Raw genomic sequence first — 13,080 nt, 5'->3', positions numbered from 1 at the left:
ATGTAAGATCACTGAAGAACGCATATTGATAAACAGCCCTTAATTAGTTGCATCAGCTGTGTTTGTATAGGGTTGGAGGAAACTGTGCCTAGCAGAGTTTGAGACCCCTAATGTAAGGTGACATGTTTTCTGTTTTTTTTGTTTGTTTGACAGTATTTGTTTTCTGAAAGACTGAGCTCCAGTGAGAGAGGTCTGCTGTCTGTTTACATCCTAGACGCCCGAGGAGCCTGCAACTGGATATCCACTGGCCCTGCCCCCATCTCAAACAACCCCGCCCACTCTGCCCCACCCAGCATTCCTGTGTCATGTTGTAGCACAAACGTGAAGTAAATCGTAGAGAAAACAAGCCGAAAAATGAAGACGTGTTCATTTCAATGTTCCCCTTTGTTTTGAAGAAACAAGAAAATGATTAAAAAAACACAAATGAAAATGAAGGATTAAAAAAAGATGAATATGTATGTCAAATTTTCCAGTATTTAAGTTTGAAATGAATGGTGTGCGTGCGTGTGTTCTTCAAGCGCTTTCTGTTGTATGTTAGTTTTGGTGCAATGTATCATTTGCAGAAGGTGATCTGTGTATATTCTCCTCAGTGATGAAAAGATTTCTCCTCTGCTCAAATTTTTATCTGTGGACAACTTATTGATGTGAACCTGGTAATCGGAAAATAAGACATGCTGTTGTCATCATGGATTGACATGTTTGTTTACAGATATATAAAATATTTAATATATATATATGAATTACTTATAAATTGCTCATAAATGATCAACATATCCAGGCTCCTCTTTCCTAGATAACTCTTTTTGTGATCATGTCATTTTTGTTTTTTAACTGGTGTTGTTTTTCCAAAAAGGTTTTCCTTGATTTAAACTTTTTTTTTTTGTTGTTAGATCAATGTTTACATGCTCTCATACGATGTTCCCCAAAAGTTTGTCAGCACTACAAATCTTTAAGGATGGCCTTTTGCAGTGTCTTAAAATAACAAATATGTACAGCGACTTGTTAAACAGGTAACCTGTTAAAAAAATGAAGAAAAAAGTCCCCAAGATTTCACAGTTGTAGTCAAGTGGAATGCTGTGTTTGAGTCTCATAGTTACTTGTGCTTGTATGAAATCCAAATTGAAGCTGGTACTGTACATGTAGTGTTATTTTGTATAATTGTAAAAGACCCCGTTCACATGTTTGGTTCTCCGTCTTAGCCTCTCATACTACATAATATGAACCCTGAACCTTGTTTGTTACATGTTACGGTTTATTCATGCTCCCTCTGTTGGTGAGTGGTGGTACTGTAGTTTGCACAGCAAAATGGAGTGTGGAGGAGATGTTTGAAAAAAATAAGTCGGTTTCATAGATTATAGGGCGTAGGTTAATTAGCAGTGATAGACTCTTAGATCTTTGTAAAAGTTATCAGGAGGTCACTGTTAAACAGTGTTACAGAAAGGTTTGATTGACGACCCGGCATAGCCAAACCTCTGTAACTCACTTTCCCTGTTGACAAAGGATTTCTCTTTTACAAAGTCCTATTGAAAGAATTTTTATTTTATTTATTGATTCATATTTGACACCCATAAATAGTGCATGTAAGCCCTTTGAGATGCAATAAACACTGATGGGAAGAATTGCCTACTGGTTTCCTCTTGTGTCTTCTTTCATGTCAATAATAAAAAACATTATCTATTTAAGTTGAATATGCAAAATTAAAACTATGATTATATTTGTAATATTGTACATAACTTTCTAATCAAGAATCTTAATGTGATTCTAGAGTCAGATATTAGTTTCAATAGTCATGTCAAAGTAAGTTAATCAGCATATTATCATCTCAAAAACATTGCAAGAATTAGATGGTTTGTTTCCTGTGAGGACTTCATGCTTTTATAAGCAGCAGGGTGGATTACTGTAATGGACTCCTCACTGGCTTTCCCAAAAAGACAGTCAGATAGTTGCACCTCATCCATAACGCGGCTGCTTATTCATAGTTTTTAAAGCTATTTTCAGTTTTAATCTGTTTTTAATATTTGTTATTCTTTGTTTTTATTTTCTTATACTTGTTACGGTCACTTTATTTTGATGGTCTGTTTGTTACATTGCATCTACATGTCAACTAATTCTCATAAGTGACAGGTTGGGGTTAGGGTTAATGTAAGTTGACATGCATCCTGTTAATGTAAAGCACTTTGAATTACCATTGTGTATGAAATGTGCTGTATAATAAACTTGTCTTGCCTCGTAGTAATTAAAATGTACAATAATTATTTTCACTTTTAAAAGATCTTAATTTGGGCCTATGAAGAAATTAAAAGCATGCTTAAATCTAAATCTGTCAGATATGCACATCTGACCTAAAAAAAGACATAATTTTGTCCTCTTACATCAATACATGTACCTCTTTGTTTATTTGGTCCTTAATAACAAACATTTAGAAAAATTGTACAAAATGAAAAAAGTATGCAAATAAATTTGAGAAAATCAATTTTATATTAAGATTTTCCATTTGTATTTCCTATTAAGCTACAAGGCGTTCTCTTTTAGCAATTACAATGACAGTTAACATTGACCTAAATTTAAATAACCCTGTGTAATTCTTTTCAAATAAGAACAACATGAGAATGAAACTCATAATATGAGCCTTACATTAAATACATACTTACAGTTCTACAGTAGGCTGTTACTCCGACAGGTCCTCAAATGTTTTATATCTTAAAATTAAATTAGCACCAAACGTCAACAAGGACATTGAATCAGGAGGTTAAACCTCTAACTGCCTGCATTGTGATACTAAAGGCAGAACCAACTGTATAAGCCCATTAAGACAGCTTATATACTATCAAAGGCACACGATCATAACATTTATAATAATGATAACAAGATAAAACCATTTTAAAGAACACCAGTACTTTGATACTGTTTCTTCAAATCAAAAAGAAAAGAAAACGATCCAAAAATAAAAATGAAAACTTCTCTAAGAAAAAAAGGTGTTTGCTTTTCTTGTGTCAACTGGTCATCAGATCTAGCTCTCTACTACAAGATATCCAGACAAAACAACTGCCTCCCATAGCAAACAACACTGACCGAAGTACATTTTCTAATTCAAAACGACAGATTAGGACAGAATTAGTTCTCGTTTAGGACAGCAGAATCTAGAACTACATTCTCTCTATCTGATTTCTAACAAAAGTTGTCTAATAAAATAAATTAAGGTATCAAAATAGCTTGGAAAAGTTCAATGGTAGGAATGTTTTAGTTCCTAGAGTTGTTGAATGCAGCAGTTTGTGTAGTGCACGGATGGGAGGCACAAGTGTTGGTGGGAGCTGGGACAGTCTCTCAGGTGTCCCGACACTGGCTGGAGTCTCCATGGACCCAGCGGCAGATCTGTGCGTACTTTAGAGGAGTGATTCGGACAGCCACGTTGTAATCCTGCTGCCCCCCGTTAACATCCACCCACTGGTGACCTGAGAACACCCCAATGATCTTACGCTTCCACTTCTTCTTGCCTGGTTCTTTGAGGCGAATGTAGACACCCGAGCCACTGGAGCCAGGCTTGGCATCACAATACTGGTACAGCAGGTCGTTGGACTCCTCAGACACAGAGCAGAAACGGTACACCAAGTTGCCTGGTCGGTCATCATCAAAACCAGAGAAGTGGATCCTACCAGCAGGCAACTTCTTGACAGAGGGAATGACTCCAAGATCCATGAATTTAGTCTTCTGTGCTCTCTTAAGCTCCAGGACGGCGTAATCATAATCAGCTAAAACATTTTCAGAGATGCCTTTAAACCATCCCTTTGGCACCTGCATCTGTTTCACCCTTGTCCATCGGAATGAGGGCTGTTCTGAGTCAGTACTACGACGGCTCCGATTCCTCCTGCCTTTACCTTTGCTCTTACGCTCTTGCTGCTTCTCTACAATCTCTCCATTTTCATCAACTTCCTCTTCCTCCTGCTTTCTCTGGCCTTTTCCTTTCCGTCCTTTCCCTTTCCGTCCATTCTTACGCCGTGAGCGCTCTTTCAACACACCAACGCTGAGTTTCTGTACCCCATCCAGGTAGTCCGTACCATTGTGAATGCAATGAGCTGCTGTCAGGACATGTTTGGGAGACACCAGCACCCCAGAACATCCCGTGGAGATCTTCACAGAAGTGGAGAAGGGATACTTCATGGAGTACTGCTTGTCGGTGATGGTAAATCGTGTATCTGTGCCGTAGACCTCCCGTCTGTGCCGAGTGTGCAACTGAGAAGCTCCTGTCCAGTCGTTGCTCACATTTAGGTCTTGTACGGTGACAGTCGTGAGTGTGCGTGTCCCATTGTCATACATGGTCTCATAGGACAGTAGCTGCTCCAGATCATCCAGACTGGGCTCCGGGAGACGCTGCTGGCACTCGATGCCACATATTCCGTGAAGATCATTTTGAGGCTTGGCCAGAAACTCTGAACTTTCTAGGTGCACGGTTTGCTTCTCTTGTACCAGAGGTATTTTTCTCTGTGGCCAGGTGTAGTCACCTGTGGGATCGTCCACTGTGGTGGACCCCAACACAGCCAGTGCTGAGATGGAAAGCAGGAGCGTTAAGGGTACCGGGCCCATTTCAGAGACACCCCTAAACCAGAAAGAAATACAAAAAAGAGAATTAAAATCAATTAAATATATCAGTTTGTGTTGCTTGTATGTTTGATAATCTTTACGAGGTGTAGGAAATATACAGCTGAAGACTCAATTATTAAACCGCCCATAAAATTTGTATTTTTTTTTCAAATATTTCCTAAGTGGTGTTCAATAGAGCAAGGGATTTTATTTATTTATTTATTTATTTTATGGAGAAACCCTTAATTTTTGCTGAGATCAATATTAGTACCCCTCAAGAAATAATATTTGGCTTCAGAACAAACCATTTTGGTCCAATGACTTGCCTAGTTCACCTAATCAGCCTAGTTAAGCCTTTAAATGGCACTTAAAGCTGAAAAATATTCATTCATTTTCCCGTGGCTTCCCTTATTTATCAGAGGTCACAACAGCAGAATGAACCATCAACTATTTAAGCATATCTTTTACACAGAAGATGCCCAGTACTTGTAATCACCAATACACTTACAATCACTCTCTGGCCAAATTTATTTACCTAATTCCCCTATAGTGCATGTCTTTAGACTGTAGGCGAAACCAGAGCACCTGAAACCTGTGGAGAATATGCAAACATGTGGAGAATATGCAAACTCCACACAAAAATGCCAACTGGTCCAACCGGGACTCGAACCAGCAACTTTCTTGCTGTGAGGTGACAGTGCTAACCACTGAACCACAGTGCCACCCAGCTGAATATCTTGCAAAATAACTAAAATATATAATATTCAGTATTCAAATATAATGTTTGTTATGTAATATTATGTATTGTCATCATAGCAAAGACAAAATCTGTTCTTTAAACAGCTCTATAAAAATATTTGAAGCAGAATTACAATTTCACAGAAGGGCTTTTGTCATCAACTGTACACCAATGGCTATTTATACATTAAGTGAAAAATATAGTATTTTATTAGCATAATACAATGCATGGAAATAGAGATATATTCTATTTCCAACAGGGGTGACCAAAACACATCCTCAAGATCTTCCTTCCTGCAGATTTCAGCTGCAACCCATATCAAACACACCTGCCTGTAATTATCAAGTGCTGTTCAGGTCCTAATTAATTGGTTCAGGTGTGTTTGATCAGGGTTGAAGCTGAAATCAGCACTCTGCAGGAAGGTAGACCTTGAGGAATAGAGTTGAGCACTCCTGATTTACACTATAGAATTTATTTTTAGTGAAAATAACAAATATTTGCGCTTCAGTGTCAAGGCTACATAATAAAACTGTATGAAAAATACCATATTCAGTTTAAATGAGATTATTTATCAAATGGATGCCACCAAAACAATCAATAAAATAATCGATTCCTACCCTGCCTTTAATAAAAAGCACCTGTTATTATACACCTATTTCAATTTTTATTTACAATATTTAAAACAAATAAAAAAGTACAACCATGGGTGGGAGTCTATCTGAATTCAGGTAGATTGTGTCTAAAGTTCACACCACTACATATCTAAATCTCCAAACCACTGATGGTGCAGTAAGGAAGCATTATTGGTTATTTTGACTGTTCAATCCAGGCATTGGTGGGCGGAGTCATATAACAAGTCAAATAGTGCAAATTACCTCTGCTAGACACTCTTGAAATATATAGGTTTAGCTTCATAAACACTGAGCAGAGAAGATGGAACTCGGGTGGAGGAGGAGGCTGCATCCATGTACTATTGGAGAACCAAAGGAAGACTGAGGTAAGTGATGTCTTATCTCTAGCTCTACATTAATACTGACTGGCTGGATAAGATGTTCCAAAATGTTTGCTAAAACGATCATACTTTCACTTTGCTGTCATCTAAAAGTCAAGGTTTATCTCACTTTATGCATATGCTAGGCTATGTACAAAGCGGCTAGCCTACAAACATCAGCTAAAAGGCTGATTAACTCAGTTATGGAGGTCATGTTTTTAAATGGATGTCAGTGTAAGAAAGGCTTCACTATGCTGAATGTATTGCTGCTGGTTTATTAGATAAGTCAATGACAATTTTGTGGCTGTGACAGGTAGGATGGAGTGTGGGCTAATTGTTTTCAACAGGATCTAACTGAAGTAACTGACTGAGGCAGAACTCTGACAGAAACTGAATGTAGTGTTCTTCAAGGCTGTAATGTGATTGGTTATGAAAGGCACATGTGAATGCCTGTCACTCTTTCTCCAATAGTAGAGCCATGGACCCTTCCATCTCCAAAAATTAGACCATTTCTAGCATTCGGACAATGAAACTGGTGTAAATTTCACTGCACATATGCAAATGACTTTTGCACAGGTGATACTTTTGCACAGGTGATACATTTGTCTTCATTTATTTTTTGGGTTTCTTTGGACTAAATGTCTTACAGAATTCACATTTGATTAGTGTATCTGATTCCTGGTCCCAGCCCTGAACATCTTGAAATATTAGTAAGCCTGTTTTAGTACATCAGCTCTTTAGTAGGAGCTCTGAGACCTGAAATCTGTATCAGATATGGAAGACACCCAAAAATCATATCATAGAAGGAAAGGCTGGAAAATAGAGAATTATATTACTCTCCTGACCACCAGGGGGAGACAAATAATCAGACTTCGAAGCACCATTTCTAGACTAGAGCATGTGAGTGTATATACAGTACAGTACTCTTCATCGCCCATCACCACATTCCACAGACCTTTATATCCATTCCTAATACGCTTAAGTCAACAATATTTCCACAGAATCCAAAACTTTAGATTATGCTTTTATATAAAACACACATAACATTTTATTTGGAAAATCATTTGTAGATGCCAGATTTGCTGCATTAGCGTTAGAGACTAAACAAATGACTCAAATAGCACACAAAAATGTTCACATTTCGAACTAGTCATCATCTAACAGAAGATATCTGCTATTAGAGTGAAAAAAAACACTGCCTGTGGAGACTAGAGGTTTGTGGCTGCCTGGGTCTGTAAGGATATTGAGCTTTTGAGTCAGTGGTTTGGAAAAGTTTCATACTGTCTTGCTAAATGTCAGTTATAAGTATATACTAGGCTTCCGAGGACAGTAATGCAATTGGTAGTCTTACCATAAAATTATATGATAATTGAAACACACATGCACCTACACGCATATACTGCAGATACACAAGACTATGAGTAGGGTATGAATACATTTATGTATTATGTTACAGAAAAAGATTTTGGACATGCAGAGGGCATTTATTTTTCCACAATATCAGCAATTTGCACAGTGATGAAAATATACTTCACTCGTTTATGCTTAATATTATGTTTCCATAAATCACATAGATAAATACTAGCTACAAAGCAGTGATTTTATAGCAGAAATCAAGGTCCCCAAATGCATTACTGTGGTCTTTTCAGTCATATGGGTTTGCAAGAAAAATGACATTAGATTATGCATGGTTCTTAGCATAAATATGAATAATGTATGTTTCTATCTATTTTTAATGTTTGTATACATTTCCATCACATTTCCAGGTCTATAAATTACAATTTTTATCAATGTTTAAATATCTGTTTGCAGAATGGCATATGAAAGGGGTCTTTCAAGGTCCTGATGTGTTGTGTTTATTATTATTTTTTAATTGGAGCTGACTTTACATTATGTCGTATTTTAATGCATAACCAAATAAACAGATGGAATATTATATTTACATATTGAATAGTTCATGGAATATGAATTACTTCAACAATCGGCAAAGCAACAAGGTAAACGCTATAACAATAATATAGTGACTCCTGGGCAGTAACTGATTACATGTAATCTGTATCTAATCAGATTCCACAAATGTAATCATTATAATTGGGATATATATATATATATATATATGCTAATCAGAGTACAGTTACTTTTATCAATTACATTTTTACACATTATTCTTTTTTACAAATTTTTATGCATTTACTCTTAATTATTACATTTTCAACAACTCAAACACTTTTTTTAAAGCATTTTATGTTGGTGTTTATGTGGAAACAAAATAATATATTTTATTTATTTTTTTGAAGGTAAGGGGCGACGCGGTGGCACAGTGAGTAGTACGTTCACGTCACAGCAAGAAGTTCGCTGGTTCAAGCCTCGGCTGTGTCAGTTGGCATTTCTGTGTGGAGTTTGCATGTTCTCCCCATATTTGTGTGGGTTTGCTCTGGGTGCTCCGGTTTCCCCCACTAGTCCAAAGACATCTGGTATTGGTGAATTGCGTAAGCTTAATTGTCTGTAGTGAATGAGTGTGTGTGGATGTTTCCCAGTGATTGGTTTCAGCGGTAAGGGCATCCGCTGTGTACAACATATGCTGGATAAGTTGGCGGTTCATTCCGCTGTGGTGACCCCAGATTAATTAAAGGACTAAGCCGAAAAGAAAATGAACAAATGAATGAATTTTTGAAGGTAACAATAATCAAATCAGTTAGGGCATAAATAATCTAAAAGTAATTCAAAAGTACCAAGTAATCTACCAAGCACTGATTATAGTAGGCTACAATTAAAATGACAACCAATATTTTAGCACTATTGAAAGACATAACTTTCCCAGTGATGGGTTGCAGCTGGATGGGCATCCACTGCGTAAAACATATGCTGAATAAGTTGGCGGTTCATTCCACTGTGGTGACCACAGATTAATAAAGGGACTAAGCAAAAAAAGGAAACGAATAAAAGACATAACATAATGCAAGATGCATGGATTTTCAGAGATTGTGATACCAGATATGTGTGTGTGTGTGATATAATAGAGACATGAAATTAGACATTCCTATTGATGACAACAACAGCATTATGCAATGGAAAACCACTAAATGTTGTAATTTATAACTCAAATCAAAGTGCAAGTAAAAGACAGCTAACTGAAGAAAAAACAACAACAACAACATATTAGCAATGTTTCAAATTGGACTAGCATTAATAGCTAAAGTGCAGGTCTGAGTGCAGCATGATGGAAGATTATCCACACACACATGAGCACACATAGATAAGCAAAAGCACTTCACAGCGACTACTCTCACACATTCATCATATGTTAGAATGCTGAGCACTGCCCAAGAAAACACAGACTGCAGCAACATTTTTTAATCAGCAGTCAGCTCTGGGCTGGAATGGAATCTATAATGCTACTGCATACTTGATTCAATACATTTTCCCTTGGGGAGCTTAAATCCCTCTACTCCCACCTCACACTTCACTATGACATGCCGTCGGTGCAGATTATCCACATCAGCCGCTCTGTCTGTGAGAATCAGTCTGCACAGACAATACTATGTGGCCTCAGTGAAAGTGTGAGGGGGGAAATGTGCGAGTGAGGAAGCTTTGGATTCAGGCAATGACAAATCTGATGCATCCCTACTGGAGGGGGACAGGAGAAGCAAAAACTTACAGACATCCAAACAAACTATGACTATGAGGAGAAATGCACAGACAGCTCAAACCTTAAAAAGTCAACAAAACAGATAAATGGAGTCTGACACCCGGTCTGATCTCTCAATCAACAGTTATCTTGCTAAAATGAGCAACTGTCTGCAACCTGACATTTCTCCATCACTTGCTGGGACATTTCCAGTGACATTTCCGATGCCTTTTATGTAATGAATCTATCTGATTTGCACACCCAAAAACAAAAAAGCAAAACAAAAACAATGTAGAACAAGTTTAGACTAGTGAGAAGTTATATTTGTTATCAAAAAACTAGTAAAAATATTTTTTACAATCTCCCTCCATATGTAAGCATCACACAAATGTTCTGAGAAATCTCAGAACCTTTCAACCAACTTGATCAACCAAATGGTGGCGCTACTGACCCCATTTCAAATTAAATTAATTAATTAATTCATTCATTTTCCTTCGGCTTAGTCCCTTTATTCATCAAGGGTTGCCACAGTGGAATGAACCGCTAACTTCTCCAGCATATGTTTTAAACAGCGGATGCCCGAAATATCCATACACACTTATTCACACACATGCAGACAATTTAGTTTACTCAATTCACCTGTACCGCATGTATTTGGACTGTAGGGGAAACTGGAGCACCTGGAGGAAACCCACGCAAACACGGGGAGAACATGCAAACTCCACACAAAAATGCCAACTGACCTAGCCAGGACTCGAACCAGCGACCTTCTTGCTGTGAGGCGACAGTGGGCCACCGTGCCGTCCTTCAAACTAAATTAAACATGCTAATTCATTCAAAGTTGTCGGTTTAAAGTTTGACTTAGTAATTTCATAATTTAATGAGAATGTAAATCACATTATCTAAAGTACTGGTTTCCAAGAAGACACTCATTATTTTCAATAGTTAGATGTTTAGGTTATCTTCATAAAGTAAACATACACCAGTTTCATTACTAATGAATATAGTCGTATATTAACAATATGCATAGTTAACTGGTTCAGTTGTATAGTTGTAAATGGACTGTTTAAAATGTCTAATGTATTCACTGAACTTGCTAAACAAGTAAACAACCTTTTTTTTTATTGTAGCTCATCATTTAGAAGTTTTCAATTCATAAATACAGGCCACCTGAAATGCTTAAAATGATCTTGACTGATATTACACATTATTTTAAAAGATAAGTCTTTTTATTATTCAGACCCGAAAGTTGTGCAAATATAAATGACAAAAATAACTACAAGTAATAAAAGTCCTCCTCTCTAAAGGTGAAAGGCATCATACCTGCTATCATTCGATTGATTGGAGATGTTTCAATCCGCAAACAGATGCTTGTTAATTTAGCAGGAACCGTCTAAAAAAGTTATTTCATCTCAGAGGCTTCGTGGTGTATAGTCCGTTTCTTCTCATATCTGCTCCACCTTCTAGACAAGGAGAGCTCAGAGACGAAGTCTTTGGTAGGAATTACACTTGACGTTTAAAGGAAAGGGAGGAAAAAAGTCCCAACAAGATTTTCACAAAGAGTTTGAAATAGGGGAGGGACCATCATGCTCTCGGCGTTGGAGCAGAGAAAGTGAGGCTCGTACAGCACTTGATCTTTTGAGTCAAGGGATCTGAATAAATCTTTATTTGACAATTCAAAGGGTCGTTTATGCCTGTGATTCAATGGGGCTTTCCACTGATTCGTTCCACTGTGCGCACAATAGCCCAGCAGCGGCGCTTCATTGTGGTTCGGTTCCGTTCCCACATCACCGACACTTGTGTCCGTGTACATGATGTGGTAAATACGCGGGCAGGGGGGCTCGAAGTTAAAAGGACGCCTCCAAATTTGCGTGGACGTCAATATGCAGATTTTATGAGCGACAATGTCGTCACGCTCTTCATTTTGTTTCTAGATAATCAATATTGCTTTAACAAACGTAAAACCGATAAACCTGAGAACTATATTAACTTTTTTATATAGGCCTAATTCTCTCTATTCCAGACACAAAGGTCCAATAGTACAAAAGACAAACAAACGAAAACAATACAAACCACACTATATAGCTACCTTAAAGGCAGTTCTGCCAATATTTCATTAAAGGTGACCGAAAACGTACCACAGTAAGCCTATCAATACTTTAAAAGCTATTCTGAGAATTTTCCAACCGACAGATACACTTCTAGATCAAATTTCCCGTTTTTATTTTGTATGAGAAATATTTTATTCACAAACAGAAATTCTTGAATTCACAGCCGCCTTTTTAAACATTTTTAAAAAGTAAAATTGGTGTATTTCTTAAATTTCATCTTGGTTAAAAACAATGAAAGGAATAGATTCTTGGATTATTATGCTAATTATTTTGGAAATATCACAGACACAAGTCATTCTTTCCTCTTTCCTCTGTATTTGTGTTATTTATACATGTTTATTTATTTTTTTCCTATTTTTTTATTTTTAAACCTTTATATATGTTTATAATATTATTTATATTATTTATCTGATCTGTTATTATCATTGCTACCATCACTGTCTTATTTGTGGAGGTTAAAATTTTGTGTTTTTATTGAAAGCATTACTATTAATTTATACTTTTTACTCACATAAAATAATGATATTATGACAGAGTAGATAATAATAATAATAATAATAATAATAATAATAATAATAATATATATTTTTTTTAAATAGATTTTTGTCACAATCTCCAGTGATAAATATGGAAGGCTTGTAAAAAAAAAAGTATATTACTGATGAAGTTATATACTTAATTAATGCTGATATTCACACAAGGAAGGTTAAGTGCTGTACACTTCATGTTTACTTCACCACTTTCCAGTTTAGAGTCATTTAAATGTTTGAAGTGAATAAATACCCATAAATGACCTTATATGAACATGCTGTTGAAAACGTTACATAGATCCCACTCTTTTGTGATATGAAAACTTAAAAGATTTGTTTATTCACCCTTCACTTGAGTCTCTTTAAAAAGTAATTTTCTCCTTGCTTCATTCACTGAGATTAATCACAAGATGCTAATTCTTCCTCTTAATGAGACACAGGCAAATTGGGTAGTTAAATGTTTGAGTCTTATTTAATATTGAAGAGGCCTTTTTGTTGTGTAG

The 13,080-nt window shown here is 36.6% G+C and overlaps 2 protein-coding genes across 14 annotated transcripts in view; one reads left to right on the top strand and one right to left on the bottom strand.

Moving 5' to 3' along the window:
* The window catches only part of snap91a (synaptosome associated protein 91a), a 54,577-nt gene extending 52,953 nt beyond the window's left edge, over positions 1 to 1,624 (top strand). For all 13 annotated transcript variants that reach the window (NM_001443240.1, NM_001443239.1, XM_087286083.1 and 10 more), the window contains 1 exon segment: positions 154 to 1,624. The gene's annotated coding sequence lies outside the window, so the exon portion shown is untranslated.
* Positions 1,625 to 2,459: 835 nt separating this feature from the next.
* On the bottom strand, positions 2,460 to 11,362 carry prss35 (serine protease 35). Its single transcript, NM_001002212.1, is given in 2 exon segments — positions 2,460 to 4,594; positions 11,260 to 11,362. A coding segment is annotated over 1 exon segment (1,257 nt). The 5' UTR covers positions 4,582 to 4,594; positions 11,260 to 11,362; the 3' UTR covers positions 2,460 to 3,324.
* Between the last annotated feature and the right edge of the window lie 1,718 nt (positions 11,363 to 13,080).

This window comes from Danio rerio, chromosome 16 (assembly GCF_052040795.2).
Source record: "Danio rerio strain M-AB ecotype USA chromosome 16, GRCz13ab, whole genome shotgun sequence".
In the NCBI taxonomy this organism is placed as follows: domain Eukaryota; kingdom Metazoa; phylum Chordata; class Actinopteri; order Cypriniformes; family Danionidae; genus Danio; species Danio rerio.
This window is presented reverse-complemented; position numbering and strand designations above follow the sequence as displayed.